Source organism: Agelaius tricolor, unplaced genomic scaffold (assembly GCF_023055355.1).
Source record: "Agelaius tricolor isolate 1412-34295 unplaced genomic scaffold, bAgeTri1.0.p SCAF_27, whole genome shotgun sequence".
In the NCBI taxonomy this organism is placed as follows: Eukaryota; Metazoa; Chordata; class Aves; order Passeriformes; family Icteridae; genus Agelaius; species Agelaius tricolor.
The window spans coordinates 7,872,589-7,887,373 of NW_027269287.1; the positions used below are offsets into that span (position 1 = coordinate 7,872,589).

Sequence of the window (14,785 nt, forward strand, 5' to 3'; positions counted from 1 at the left end):
GTAAAATGTCATTGCTTTCTGCCAGTTTCATTGTCTTTATCTTTAGCAACCTGTGGAGGAGAAAGATGGGAGTCTTCAAAATCTACCATAATGGAAAATCATTGCTTTCAACCCATCTTTGAATGACTTGAGAACTAAAAAAAATCTCATTTTACTCTCTTCTGAATTCCTACAACCTAATTCATGCATTACTGTAAATTATTCAATCTAGGTAGCATGCAACCTTAGCAGAAACAGAGGATGTAGAAAGCTGAAAAACATGATCACTAATTTCATAACCAACAATATGTGGCTTTTTTTCTCCAAGGCAGCAGACAGATCTGCAATAAGAAAGGTTTTTAATCAGCTTTCTTTTTCCTATGAGCTGAGTGCGCTGACATTTATTGTTTTCAATTCCAGATGCCTCTAAGTGAAGAATCAAATGGATTCCACTTATTCACTCAAACCAGGTATATGTATGACAAAGAACTAACCATCAAAGCAGAAAAAGCAGTTCAAATGGTGAGATGAAAATCTGAAATGAACTTTGATTCTATTACTGTAAGTATTTATTTTTGAAATTAATTTAACCAAATTCTAGGGTGAGTTTTGCTAAGATTTCAAGTACTATGTAAACTGCCTTTGAAGTACATGATGGGGAATTGGTTTGTTTAAAGGTGCTCATGACTTGAAATTAAGCCTAAATTTGGTTTATGACCAATGGAAAGTTTAAGTCACAACTTACTAATATACTAATTTTCAAATCAATTAGTGCTGCCAAAAGATTTAGATAAAGAAAGATGAGCATAAAAGAATTTTGTAGAAAGGGCTATAATACATCTTGTTATAACGACTGTATAATGCAACTCTTGTGCTTTTAAGCAAAGATCTGCACGAATCCACTACTAAATCATTCTGTGACTAAATATAACAAGTCATGTAATTATTCATCAGCTTTTTTTTGCTTTACCCTGAAGTAAATGCTGTCCTTGTTGTAACAACCTGAAAGCTCAGGTTAAAATCAGTTTTCTGATTGATAAGTGGTCATGGATCATAGAATCACAGAATCCCTTGGGTTAGAAGGGACCTTAAAGGATAATGTCATTCGAAAAGTTTAGCTAGCAGATCAGTATAGCTGGTTAAATACTATGAATTAGGAGTCTACAGAAAGATACATTGATTTCTCTTGCCTTAGATTTTTCTTTTACATTTATTAGTTCACCTGTCATAACATTAAATATTCATATCAGTTTGAACTCCAATGCAGCCTTCTTGTTAATTATTACATAGAACAGAATTTATATGACAAGTATTTTACTTACTGCCCTGTGATGCTTCCCTCTATTTTTTTCACTGACTGCATTTGTACAGCAGAAGCTAATTTGTGAAGGGAACCTAAAGCTCCCATAGGCAGCTCAAAGGAGATGCTTCCATATTATTTCAGCAAGACTTAGCATTCATACATAAATGTGGCTATATATTTATCAAGATACCTGCTAAAATAAAAAAAACAGCTGTCTGTTATTTCCATATATCATGTTGTTCTATATGTACAAAATATACAAAAACATATTAGAATACTTTTCTTTTTAATATATATCTCTATAAGAAAATTATGTATCTATTGAATAAAAGCTATGCCCTAACCATTCACAATGAATCATTCTTCCTATGACAAAATAATGCACTAAATCTCTTGGGATACTACCATGTATTTTAAAAGCATAACTTCAGAAAGGCAGAGTTACAAGTGCAATTTATCCACATTTCTTTCTTACTGATAGAAATACCACCCAGTAATTTGCCAACATTATCACTCATCCAGCACTTACCTGACTAGTCTAGCCATAAAATGAATCTTGCTGAATTCAGAAAATCCTGTTACTAATGCTAGACCTCACTCTCCTGAGCTAATCCATACACGTCAGCCAAGATACAAATAATTATGCTGTCTTTTTTGACCAAAAGAGGTGGTCAAAACTCAAATTCATATATGCTGTTTCACTTAGGAAGATGAATTGAAGATGGAAAAAAATATTTCTGATAGTGGTCTTTAATTTGCAAGGAGCATGAAAGTTTTGCTTTCTTTACTGATTCTAAAGGTTTCTTTAAACAACAGTAACTGATCAGGATATAAAGAATGCAAAAAGGATATGCTTTATTTGTTTATAGAATCAAATACTTCAGCAGGCAGTCTGCAGTACACTCCATTCTCAGTGCTGTTTCTATCACTGACTTTTTATCTGTTCCTTGCTGTATCTTACCTGGTAGATCATTTTACTTTTCTTTCAGAGTTGCTCCTCTCCAGTGACAGCAAAAATCTATTGTAACTTTGAACATGGCTTCATTTTGGAAGTTGGTGTATTATTTTAGTTTTCAATTCCAAGGAGAAATTTTACATTATAGATTCATGGAAGAGTCACAGAATACTCTGAGTTGGAAGGGACCCACAAGGGTCATCAAGTCCAACTCTTAAGTAAATGGCCCGTATGGGGGATTGAACTGACAACCTTGTTCCTAACAGCACCATGTCCTAACCAACTAAGCTAATCTCAGGATCCCATTACTCCTATTCTGAATAAAACCCAGATCTTAAACCTACCTGTTTCAATTTAATACATCCCAAATAATAATAAGCTCTGTATTAGTTGCTATCTATGAATCAAATAAATCCTAAATTTATGACAACCATAAAGCTCAACATGCCAAAGAAGCTTTAGAATCTGCCCACAGATTATTAATATATCAGCAAACTACTTCTGTAGGTATATATTTATATGTCATCAACGCCACAGCATTTTAATTTCACTCAACTCCATTTAGAGTTTTTTCTCCCTAAACAATTTATTTTCAACTGAGAAAAGAAGCTATCTGAGAAGAAGCTATCTGAGAAGAAGCTTCCATTAATGAATTTCTGAGTTAGTGATTTCTGTAGAATCTATCTTAGATAGATATATGGCCAATAGAAAAACGTATTACTGTCAGAATACCTCCAGTACTGATTTTATGGGATAGTATGCAGAAAGTATGACATTCTGACAGCCAAAATTTCATAAGGCAATACTGAATGTAGTCCTATGGCCACGTTAGCTCCCTAGTGTTCCTCTATGTATTTGGGTAGATACTAAACAGCTTACCTTCTTAAAACTTACTCAGTCAAGATCTCTACTGCAGCAAGAAGTTCCTACCAGAAACTACTATGTCTTTGAAAAGCTAACCATATGACCACATATCACAGACACCAAGTCTATCACACACGTATCAGACACTATCTTCACACTCTGTCAAGAAAAGGTAAGGTATTCACAGCAGGGATCCACTGCTGTCCAAATAGGAAATCCTATGTAGGTTTTCAGAAACTCCATGTTTTCTTTAGCTTATCACTGGAAAGTCACCAAATGGAACAGGATATCTGTATTAGGGTCCCTTTTTTACTTATCCTCCGTTGCTTATGCAGGTACAGAATCCAATAAGCTTACTGGTCAGATAGACCTTTTGAGGAGGTGCCTCTTTAAAAGTAATCTTCTAACCATTAGGCTACCATGATACAGACTGCTATCACAAAGAGGTACGCACGAGCCTTATATTGGATGATCCACAAATACCAGGAGGAGAGATCTGTCTCTGAGCAAAGATATAAATTACTCTATGAGATTTACTTCTGTTCACCTTATTGAGGGCAAGGTTACAGATCAACATCCGAGTTTTGTGACCAAAATCTGCAAGACTACTTTTCCCAAAATGGTGTGTGGTTGAGCCATGGAACTAGAACGGTTGCTAGTTTTTTCACTTATGTGATAGACCATGACAGGATTATTAAATCCAAGGAATCATTAGCAGAAAGTACAAGAAAGTACAATGAAAGTACAAGAAGAAAGAATGACCCTCAAGAACTTGAAATAAAAATTGTTACAGATTTTAACAATGCCAGAGTTTTGATGGAGTTGGTAATTCATGTAAGGCATGTACATTTTCTTCTGTTATAACTCATTACTGCCACTAGTAGTTCAGTCAATGAGGTCAACTAGTGAAGTTACCACTTTTCACTGTACTTTTAGGGTAACCCACAAAAAACCAGTGCTATTTACTTTCATGTGTCTAAAATGTAATTTATTAAATTTTATTAAAAATTAATTAGTACTTAAAATTTACCTTAAAATGACACATTATACTTCCTGGCAGTTAGAGAACGGTTTCAAAGCAGGCAAAGAACTGGAGTGGGGAAAAAAATCTTTCAGTTCTACAAATACATTTCCACATTCTCTTTCCAGAAAAAGGGGAATAAAATAACAGTCTTAGAAAACTCCTAATATCTACTAGTGTCTAGAAAGTTGTATAATGGTCCACCACACAATTATATTTTCTTGGTGGATATCTTCCCTCCCCCAGCCTTCTTACGTGTGCAAGGTAATTGATCTCTTTTTGAAGCAAATCACATTTATTTTGGTCCAATTTCAGATTTGCAGCCTGAGACTTATTACAGAATATTTGTAAATTACTATCAATTCTTAATTCAAAATTTAGTGGGGCCCAGAATATCATCTATGTTGAGATGTACAGACTAAACAATACTGTCTTCTAGTAGTCTTTCAAATAGGTACTGTGCAAGCCAAAAACATTAGGTGAAACTGCCAACAGCATGGTCCTGCTGTGAATGCAGATTTCTTACAGTTTATCTCCACATGCCAATATTAACTTTAAGGTTGTATATAGAAAGACAAATTAAATTTCTGTAACAACTGCAGTCTCAAGTTTTTATGGTAATCAATAAGATTATTTTGAAGATTAAAAAGCAATATATTGCATTTTCTGTTGTTCTTCATCAACTTGACACTTACTATCTCTTCCTAAACAAATGTATGAGACCCTGACTGAAGGTCTAGAATGCATCTTGTTGACAATTTCTCAGTGACAATTTCTTAGTGACTACTGTCTTATCTGCTATTCATAAGTGGCCAGGTCTACTATCTGATGGGGTCCCCTCTGACACATATTAATCCTGAGTTGGGCCAGTGCAATCCAATAAAGCTATAGCTGTTTGCTTTACTGTGCAAAGAAAAACCCCTGATTCCTAGAAATAATGATTATCAAAAAAGAAGTCCCAGACTGTTCAACTGGCATGATGTGTATTTAGAGCAAATCTAGCAGAAATTCTCAGAATTCACTTACATCCTTCACTTTTTGACATCAGCATCTTCTGGATTCATCTGCTTATTTTATAGAGATACCACTTCCTTTTTTCCTCTTTAATTTTTTGCTTATCAAAATAATCAATTTCTATTTCACATCCATGAATGATAAGGCAATATTGGTTTAAAAAAATCTGCCAAGTAAATTGCAAAGTAGCTTATTTTGTCAGAAGACTAACATGGTACCAGCTACCGTCACTATTTTTCTCTAAGGTCTCTGCAAAGCCACAGCAGAGACCTTAGACCCTTTACTCACACAAGAACATGTCTTGAACAAAAAGTTGCTGGATGTTGGACCTATTGAAAAAAACTCTAAGATTATATGGGACTGTAATTTAACACACCTAGGTTATTTAGACTCACAGCTTGTTTCAGAGGTCAAATACGCAAATCAAATTTTTCAGCCATCTTTTCAAAATTGCCTCTATGCAGTAGCTATGTGCACTGAAGACAAATAAAAGGTTCTGTTCTGGGTAACCTTATTACCTTTAGTATTTTTTGACGCAATAACATCATATTTACATATTTTAATTTTTATGTACATTTCACATATCATAATGCACAAAAAAATTACAAAATTGCACTTTTTCATTTTCCTGTCCAGATAGCATATAATTATATACATGGCGTTTTAATAGCTTCAACAAATATGTTATCCTTCTTATAATATTTAGCAACATGAATCATGCCCAAATAGCTTCTCTACAAATACTCTGTTGGCATTCACAACAGTACTCCCTGCTATGATGGGAAATATACATTCCTTCTGAACCTCCCTGTGGTACAACCATGAGAACAATGGGACTACAATGAAAATTAATGTGTTTGAATGATGTCTACTTTGAGCATCCCAAAGTGTTAAAACAGTACAGGAAAATTCATCAATACCTAAGATTTTTTGCCTTCTGGCCTGTTTTTAAAAGGAAAAGGAAAGATTGAATGTAAAATATATGAAAAGGCTTTTCCTTCTTAAAAAATTCCTATGTAAATAAATACCAGGGAGTCTTGTTATCACCAGGGCAAATTGCTGAAAAACTATGGTATACTTGGCTGTATAGGAGAAGGAATAAAGAATACATAATTTCTGTCATTAGACAATTAACCCTATTGAAATTAATTTAGATTATATGGATCATCACAGATATTGACTTTATCTAAACTTGAAGTTTATTCATTCCAATATTGACGTTACATGAATAAAGCCTGTGTTAATAACACATTTCGTAATTCAAAGTCACATGGATTTCTCCAAAGCTTAAGAGGTTGGTCAGTCAATAGACTAATAGATTCTGTCACTTATTACCTGTAATAATTTAAACACATAGTAAAACTCAGTACTGTATAACACTAGGTTAAGACTCTGACCCTGATCAAGCATTTGTCAGCCTTTGTAAAAGATGACATGTGTTTGAGTAGGCAATTGTATGCACTGCAGCTCTCAATAAGATGTGTGACAGAAATAGATGTACTCCCGACAAATTAGACCATTTCAAAATGACAGAACTAAATCATGTTATATATAGATAGATAGACAGATAAATACACATAAACATAAATATATACAATATTATGTGGAGCTAATAGTTTTTTGATAAATAGGAAGAATTTTTTTGCCAAAAAAATAAAGAAACCAAGACTCTCATATTCCTGCAAAACTAAGTCAAATAGGTGATTATACCATTAGCTATTCAACAATATGATCATTTGATCTGCAAACTACTAATGGAAAAATGTGATAAAGTTTGTTGCTTCAAACCCAATACCATCAGAATGCAAATAAAAATTTGTAGAAATATTCTTTTATTTATTCTACTTTCAAAACAGCATTAATGAATTAACAAGCAGAAGCATATAGATGTAATTCTAGAATGCCGACAGCAACAAGCATATAATAATATCAACAAAACATCTAAGAAGCTTTCCACTGTTCAAATGTAATTTTGAAAGTGTTCTTTTAGACTACTGATCCACACTTTTAAAAACCTGTGCGCAGTAGTTGCGGTATCAAAGCTCCATAAAGTTCAAATTAATTTTGACTCATTTGCATTTATGATAGCAGCCTATTTTATCAAATTGAAGTTTGCTTTGAAATTATTAATACACTGGTTGAGTGTATTATGTAAATTCTCACTCAAAAAGTGATGATTTTTCTATCTTTTTACCCATTCGAGAAGTGTCCTACTGGTAAGTAAATGGGTACTTAACCCTCAAAATGGCTGTCAGCCTTCCTCCAGCATTTAAGTTAAAAATGAATTTGTGTTTCTCACTGATAATCTTATATGGATTGACAATATCAATACTTACTTGAGCTTCTCAGCAAAATTTTCACTAAGAAACAATCATGGTGTAGCAATGTTTCCAACAGCAAGTTCAAATTACAGTATGGCTGGGATAAGAGCAGCTTCAGCAGACCTTGGGATGCCATTTCTCTGGCTGATGGAGTCCTTTCAAAATATAAGATAAAGACAGAAAGAATAATAAAGTTAATTTATCTATGAAATGAATATCTTTGAATTGCTGATGTAACACTAAATCCCTTAAGTGTCAACTCCTCCCAGATTACTCTGAAAATGCTTTCATGCTTCCTTACTTTAAGGCAACTCAGAGAAAGAACTGCACTTAATTTCAACTAGTTAAAAGAAAACTGACATTTGTTAGTCTGCCACAGTTAAATCTGATACAAAGCAACTGTGTTTATCTCTTTCATGGAACAGTACTTATTTAGTTCTTCTAGGCAAAAAGGAGGGGTTTTTTTTGCTGCAGTTGAATAAATGTAAGGGTATAATTTTTTAGTTTATTATTGCAGTAATCGTTGACTAAGACATGTGCAGTGTCTCTCCTTGATGAAGTGTATAAAGCTCTTAAGTAAAAGGCAGTGAAAATGCTCAAAGGGGTTGCAAAATTCCACTTTACGTTGAGCAATTCTTATGTGTCCTGAAAAATCCACAAGAAATATTAGACTGGTTGTTTTACTGCTTCACCAGCAGGGAGAAGTGAGAAAGCATAGTTGTGGTGGTTTGACAGGAAATGTGTTTTTTGGGATGCTATGGTTGGGCCAATGGATGTTCAGATTTTATATTGGCATCTAACATGGCCATTAGGACATGGATCCACCTCTGAGAACACGGGGTTAAAAGCAGAGCTCTCCCTTGGGGGGCTCTCTTGGGTTCTGGTGAGGAAAGAGTTCGGGTCTCTCCCCCGTCCAGCTGCTGCTGCTGGGCGGGGCAGGGGAGCCATGCTGCTGGGTGAGGTAGGCCGAGGCCTGGACCGAGAGGGGAGGTGAAGAGGCCCCTGAGGATGGAAGGGTGGGAGAAGTACCAGGAGGCATTGGGCAGCCCCCCCGACAGAGAGAGAGAGAGAGTACAGCCTGTGCCTGGGACTGTGCTACCTTGAAACTTGATAACATGTGCCGGCAGCACGGCTGAGAAGGAGAAGCGGAGTGGGGGGGAGGATGCAGCGAGAAGGTGTCCGGCCGCTGTGGGAGTTCCTGAGAAGGCAGAGTCCAAGTTTTTAACCCTTTTTTTGGACAATGAAAACTTTACAGAACATTAACCTTTCCTAGAAGAGAGATAGAGTGGAAGATGAGGAAGGAAATGGGCAAGTGCGAGAGAGGTCTGGGCGAGTGAGAAATAGTGGAAGAATAGAGAAGAATCCTAGTGGGAAGAGATGATGGAGTGGCTTTTGCTGGACTCTTTTTGTACAGCCATGGACAGAACCATGTTCCTTGTGATACTGAGACTGCATCTAGGGGGAGGCAATGGCCTCAGAACCAAGAGGGTTCAGTGTGGGTACCCCTCGGCCCCAGGTGGTGAAAAAATATAGGGGGGACAGGTGTCCCAAAGGTGAGACTGTGCTCTTTTTGGAACGGGACAGAGCATCCTTAAAAAGACAACCCTAGAAGCAGCTCTGGTCCGTGTTCAGTGGTGAGAGCACTGGACATGAGGAAGAGTTCACGACACTCCGGGCGGTGCCATGAGTGACACAGAAACACACGAGGCTTCAGCTGTGTTTCCAGGGGAAGCCCATAGTACAAGAAGGACTCCTCTCCTCTTGATGAACTGAGGATTGATTGTCTGAAGGGTGGTGCTGGACCAAGAGTTGGTGATTTGGGGAATAGATGTATTGTATTGGAAATTTGGTGGGGGGAGGAGGAAATGTATTTGTAAGGTTTTCATTTTCCTGTGTGTTCCTTTTTATATATAGTTGTAGTGTAGTTAATAAAGTTTCGTTTTCTTTATTTCTAAGTGGAAGCCTGCTTTGCTTATTCCTGGTCACATCTCACAGCAGAAACCAGGGAGAGGGTACCCTCATGGGGGCACTGGCATTGTGCCAGTGTCAAACTATGACAATAGTACAAATTCATTAGCTTTTAAAAAAATTAAGTTTATTTTCTGCTTGTGATTTCCATGTTCTGCAAAAATTGAGGTTTACAAATACTATTCCAGGGCTTACTCTGAACACAGCCAGTGACCCAACACCAATCACTGAACTCACATTACAGTTAAACAAAAACCAAACAAATCTGTCCTGCCAAATGTTTATCACCTATTGTATTTAGTATTTTCTTCTTGAAACATTTTTGAAAACAAGTTTTCAAAATTGGATTGTGGATAATTTTTTTTCTTTAATGTGTATGATTTTATTAATTTGAAGGTTTTTTGAAAATGAAATTTCAACTGATGTTTAGCCGCTGTATTTACTTTTTTGGCTACAAGTTGATAATAGTGAATTGTTTCACTATTCAATAGTTGATAATATTGACACTTTATACACCTCATAAACTTTTATGCACATGAATTTTACATGCATGATTTTAAGGACTTCATATGCGTTGACTGGGCATAAATATTACCTGCCAGTATGCAAAAAATACCTTCAGCATCAGTTAAAACCTTCTTCATAGGGAGGTTTTCAATCTGACATTTTCTTGTCAGACTAGAGAAGTATTTATATGCCTCTGCTCAAACAATTTACATGCCATTTACACATAACTTTTGGGACAGAACTAAAATGGACTCATGTGATAGTTCTACCAGAGAGGTACCTCTCCATTAAGTTGCATGCTTTTACAACCTCTGACTTAGCCAAGTGTGCCACCTCCCAGCTATGCTTGAATACACACACAAAAAAACCCCAGATAACTGCACAAGTATTTCACTGTTGAATCAAAGCTGCTATCTATACAATATACTCAATACAAACCTACAAGTCCTGGAAAAGAAAATGTTAGTTGATACACTCCTCTACTTTAGTCCCTCACATGTCTATGTTTCCATTACCAGAAAAAGCAGTATGCCACATATCTTGCAGGGCAGCCTTGAAGCCACCTAAGGAAACCATAGCACCATCTTCCAGCAGGGCCCTTACAGCCCACTGTTATGACAGAACTCCACTGTAATAGTAATTTTAGTAAAGGAACCTCAGCCTTTGCTCTTTTAACACTACAGCAAATACCTCTAACTTCATAAACAATGTCTGTGCCAGGAAACCTTATGTACAGCTTTTGTGACTTCCATCTGATACTTTATATATTTTGCTGACAGTGTAGCACTGACTCTACAATTATATTTGAATATTAGCACATATTGGATTCAAGCAGTTTTTATCAAAAACACCTTCACATATACATTTAAAACTTGATAGATCTTGCAGTCAAATTAAATTCTCTGTATTTAAAATACATACTGCATTCAGATATTAGGATTTTGCATTCTTAAAATAACTATCCTAATTTCTGTATGTTCAGTATTAGTCCTATATATATAATCTAATGCATATATAATCTAATCAGTAGTTATTAATAAAGTTAAAATTAAAATGGTTACTATATTCACCCTAGAATTAATGCTATGGCTGAGAGCAAACTCAACTCTTCAGTAATCCAGTTAAAATATTCAGGCCAGTTTAATTTTTTTCCTCTTCTTTTAATGTCATGTTATCCTGTCTAATAAGGTCACTCATTGTCTTCAAACTAAAAGATAAGTGACAATTTGAGTCAATTAGATTTATGAAGAATAATATTTTAAATTCCTATAGAAATAAATTATATTTTTAGAGTATCTGAATTGAAAAAAAAAACTGTCTGTCATTGACCAGATGGGAAGTTATCATGTTGTAATATATACCAATTCTTGGCTCTTTAAGCATCTTGCAAATTGAAATGTACAGTGGTGTGACTCACTTAGAGGAAAAATAAAATATAGCAGACATTCCCTACAGCCATGAAGCTAGCACCAATAAATGCACTGAGAAGTTTTGTAACGTGCATATGGAGAGACATATGTTCTCTCATCCTCTGAGCTCAGTACTAGTGAAAATAAGACTAGCCTCATAAAAAGTGACAAAAGGTGAAGTACATATAAATATCACACATATAAATGTCCCGTTTTGTACAGTAGAAGGAAAAAACTCCAACTTTGATTTGCAAATGCTATGATTATAAACCCCAAAATGAGGCAAAGAATGAATCACAATTAGCACTGCAGGAATCACAATTAGTAACTAAATTAATATATCTAAATAAATAAATAAGTTAATTATTATCACTAAAAGAACTGCAATATAAATTATCAGTAACTCTTTAGTTTGATAACCAACTATATTATTTTGGTTTCTATTCAAGATAGAAAGAAAGAAAATCTCATGTTCTAAGTTCAAGATGTTGTAAGGCAGGTAGATATGCTAAGTCATGGTAACAACCTTGACACTGATTTTGGAGTCAAATTGATAAAATTAAACAGACTGTAGCCATTTGCAGCAATGAAAAATAATGTAGGAAATCAGGTTACATAGTAAACAAAGTACTTTCAGGAACTAGCAAAACTTTTTTCTGAAATAGCAAGCTTAGGAAGACTAAATACTTAATAGCTAAATGTATGACAGGTTAGTGCTGTCAGTTAAAAATCAGGTGGCCACAGCCAAGAGGTATACAATGGCCTGTGCTTCCAATTTTGTTACAGACAGTGAACATATATTTTAATTAGATATAAGACGTAAAATCAGAAAACAACCCATGAATAATTAGGATGTTGTGAAATACAATTTTCTGCAATACTTAAGTACGATGTTTCTTTATAATATTCTTAAGGCAGCATTTGAAGGGGAAAAATGTTACATTCACATAGAGTATAAAACCAATGAAAAAACTAGAACACCTCAGAATTACTCATTAGATACAGAGTCCTTAACTTTTTTTCCTGAGCAGCTGAAAGGTGTGTTGTTAAAAAGGAACAATAAGTATTTAACCAATATAGTTTGCTCATTATCACCAGGACAGTATGCAAGGCTCTCTCTATATACGGACTTTTCTCACAAATGTACACTGACTTGATCTTCTTGGAGATGTACTTTCTTTTGTACTTAGCATTTTCCTGTTTGGTGACTGAGAAGTAGTGTATTTTAGTACCTTTCTTCCACAGAAAATAAGTGCATACTACATAGCTCTTGAATAGTTTTCTGCTATTTATTTTTATCTATCTTAATTCCACCTCAAAAAAGATAATTATGTCAGACTGAAATGGTACCAGCATTTCCTTTACATACTGTTACACAGTACAGGGTACTCAGTTGCAAAATCATCTTCCAAAACTCATACTTCACAGTAAAATTTATATTTTGAGATCTGGCCGTGCATGAGGGCATCAAAAAACATATTGTCTTTTCTACAATGAATACCTAATGGAGCATAAATTTTCCAGAAATGGATGACTAGATTCCTTTCTAATGCAGTCATTCCCTCTACTGTATCCATCCTTCTCCTTTCTCTCCAACCATGCATAACTTAAAATGTCACTGACAAAGTTCCTTGAAGCTTGATAAACACACATGATCTTTCACGCTTTATAAGAACTTAAATTACTATTTCAAGCAGGACATATTCTGAATTCACAGTTATTCAACTCTGTTTGGCATGTAGTTAGCAAACCACATGATTTTGATGCAGTCACAACATATATTGTCTCTGGTTCAGCAGATATCAGAGGCACTAAGGAAGGAGAGAAGAGGATTGATGACACATAGTTAGGAGTGGAGCCTATGGAGAGAAATCAGCATGTTTTGTGTAGTATGGAGCAAAATTATAGGGAAGATATTTACATATACAAGGTAAAAGATGCTGTGTGTACAAGGAAAAAGGTAATAAATCCAATGCACATGGGTCATCCATAGGTCACCAGTCATTTGATAACGTACTCCTCCAAAAGATAAAAATACTTTCTTGGAAAACACAGTAACATCTCACAAAAGCAGCTTTTCATGAAAATGGAGAGTAAAAACCTCTCAGGAAATAACCTTGAAAAGGAGGAGAGGGAGGTGAAGGGGTTAGGAGAGGATCTACACTGGTGTGGGAGTGTTTCAGTTTCAAAATTAGAAAGCAAACAACAGCACAGCTGGTAGTATCTATCTTCTATGTCACTTGTCCTTATATGCAGTGACACAGAAAAGTTAAGCTTTTGCTTCTAATCATTCAATAATCTCCAAAAAACTCAACTACAATCAAGCAGCATATTGTTAAATGAGTTATTTATGTACTGTTATTTTTAAACAGCAATCCTAAACAGAAAGACATACATTCTTTATCTCCCCTTTAATTATAAGTCCTTTAAAACAGCAACTGTCCTGAACTTCTGTATTATCAAGAACTATATAGTCTTTAATTAAAGCCAGAAAACCTTATGGATAATTCCAATCTCAAACATAATTAATAGACTAACAAAATACAGTGCTTTCAGTGCAACTTTTCCTCAGACTTTCAAATATTAGAGAAATCTGTAATTAATTAAAAAATGCTTCTATGACTTTTAAAAATCAGAATATTAATTAGACATTGATTCTGATATGCTCTTCAAAATGTAACAATATTTGACTAATACTGACTTCTTTTTCCCATGGAAAATGGTCTCCATTTGCGGCCACTCGCCCCGGCCGACCGGGCAGTGTGAAGCCTGAAATTGGCAAACTTTGCTGGATTTCTCCAATACTAAAGCTGCCAGCAACTAGGACCCTGCAAGTGCTTAGACCCCCAAACGCTACCTTTAATCTGATACCCAGACCCTGGGGAAATGACTTCTTTTTCCCAGGGAAAATGGCCTCCGTTTGTGATCCTTTTACAACAATTAACTTTTGATACTCACTTTTGAAAGAAAAAACAGGATGACGGTATGCAAAATAACCAGTGTAATGGATGATAAAAGACTTCTGAAAAATCTTGAGGAAGATGTTCATCAGAATTATCCAGAAATGTCCTGAAAGAAACCAAATACTTCCAAATTACTAGGGAGACTGAAAATCCCTTTAGACCACTACTACTAAGTATGTCTACATGAATAGAAGACAGAAAATACCTTATGATAAATACTATTAATATATGTATGCAAACACATTATTGCAACTCTATGTACTGTAAAAAAAAATTTCTATAAAAATTCTATATTTTTATTCATTTTCACTCTTTGAAACTTGGTATCTAACAACTGTTATTCAGGTTTTCTTCATATTTTTATTCCTATATAATACATTTTCAAACTATGTTTGAAAATGTATTCAATAAGCAAATTTCTCTTCAGTCATTCATTTCTATAGCTCTTTTCTTCCTGCCTTACAAAAATGCATAGTATTTT

The 14,785-nt window shown here is 35.1% G+C and overlaps 1 protein-coding gene across 1 annotated transcript in view; it reads right to left on the minus strand.

Moving 5' to 3' along the window:
- KIAA0825 (KIAA0825 ortholog) overlaps positions 1-14,785 on the minus strand; it is a 233,101-nt gene that overhangs the window by 126,656 nt on the left and 91,660 nt on the right. The window contains exons 12-13 of the mRNA XM_071448657.1: positions 14,300-14,410; positions 7,473-7,612 (exon numbers count right to left, since the gene is read on the minus strand). Of these exons, the coding sequence (XP_071304758.1) occupies positions 7,473-7,612; positions 14,300-14,410 (251 nt within the window). The remainder of the gene's footprint in view (positions 1-7,472; positions 7,613-14,299; positions 14,411-14,785) is intronic.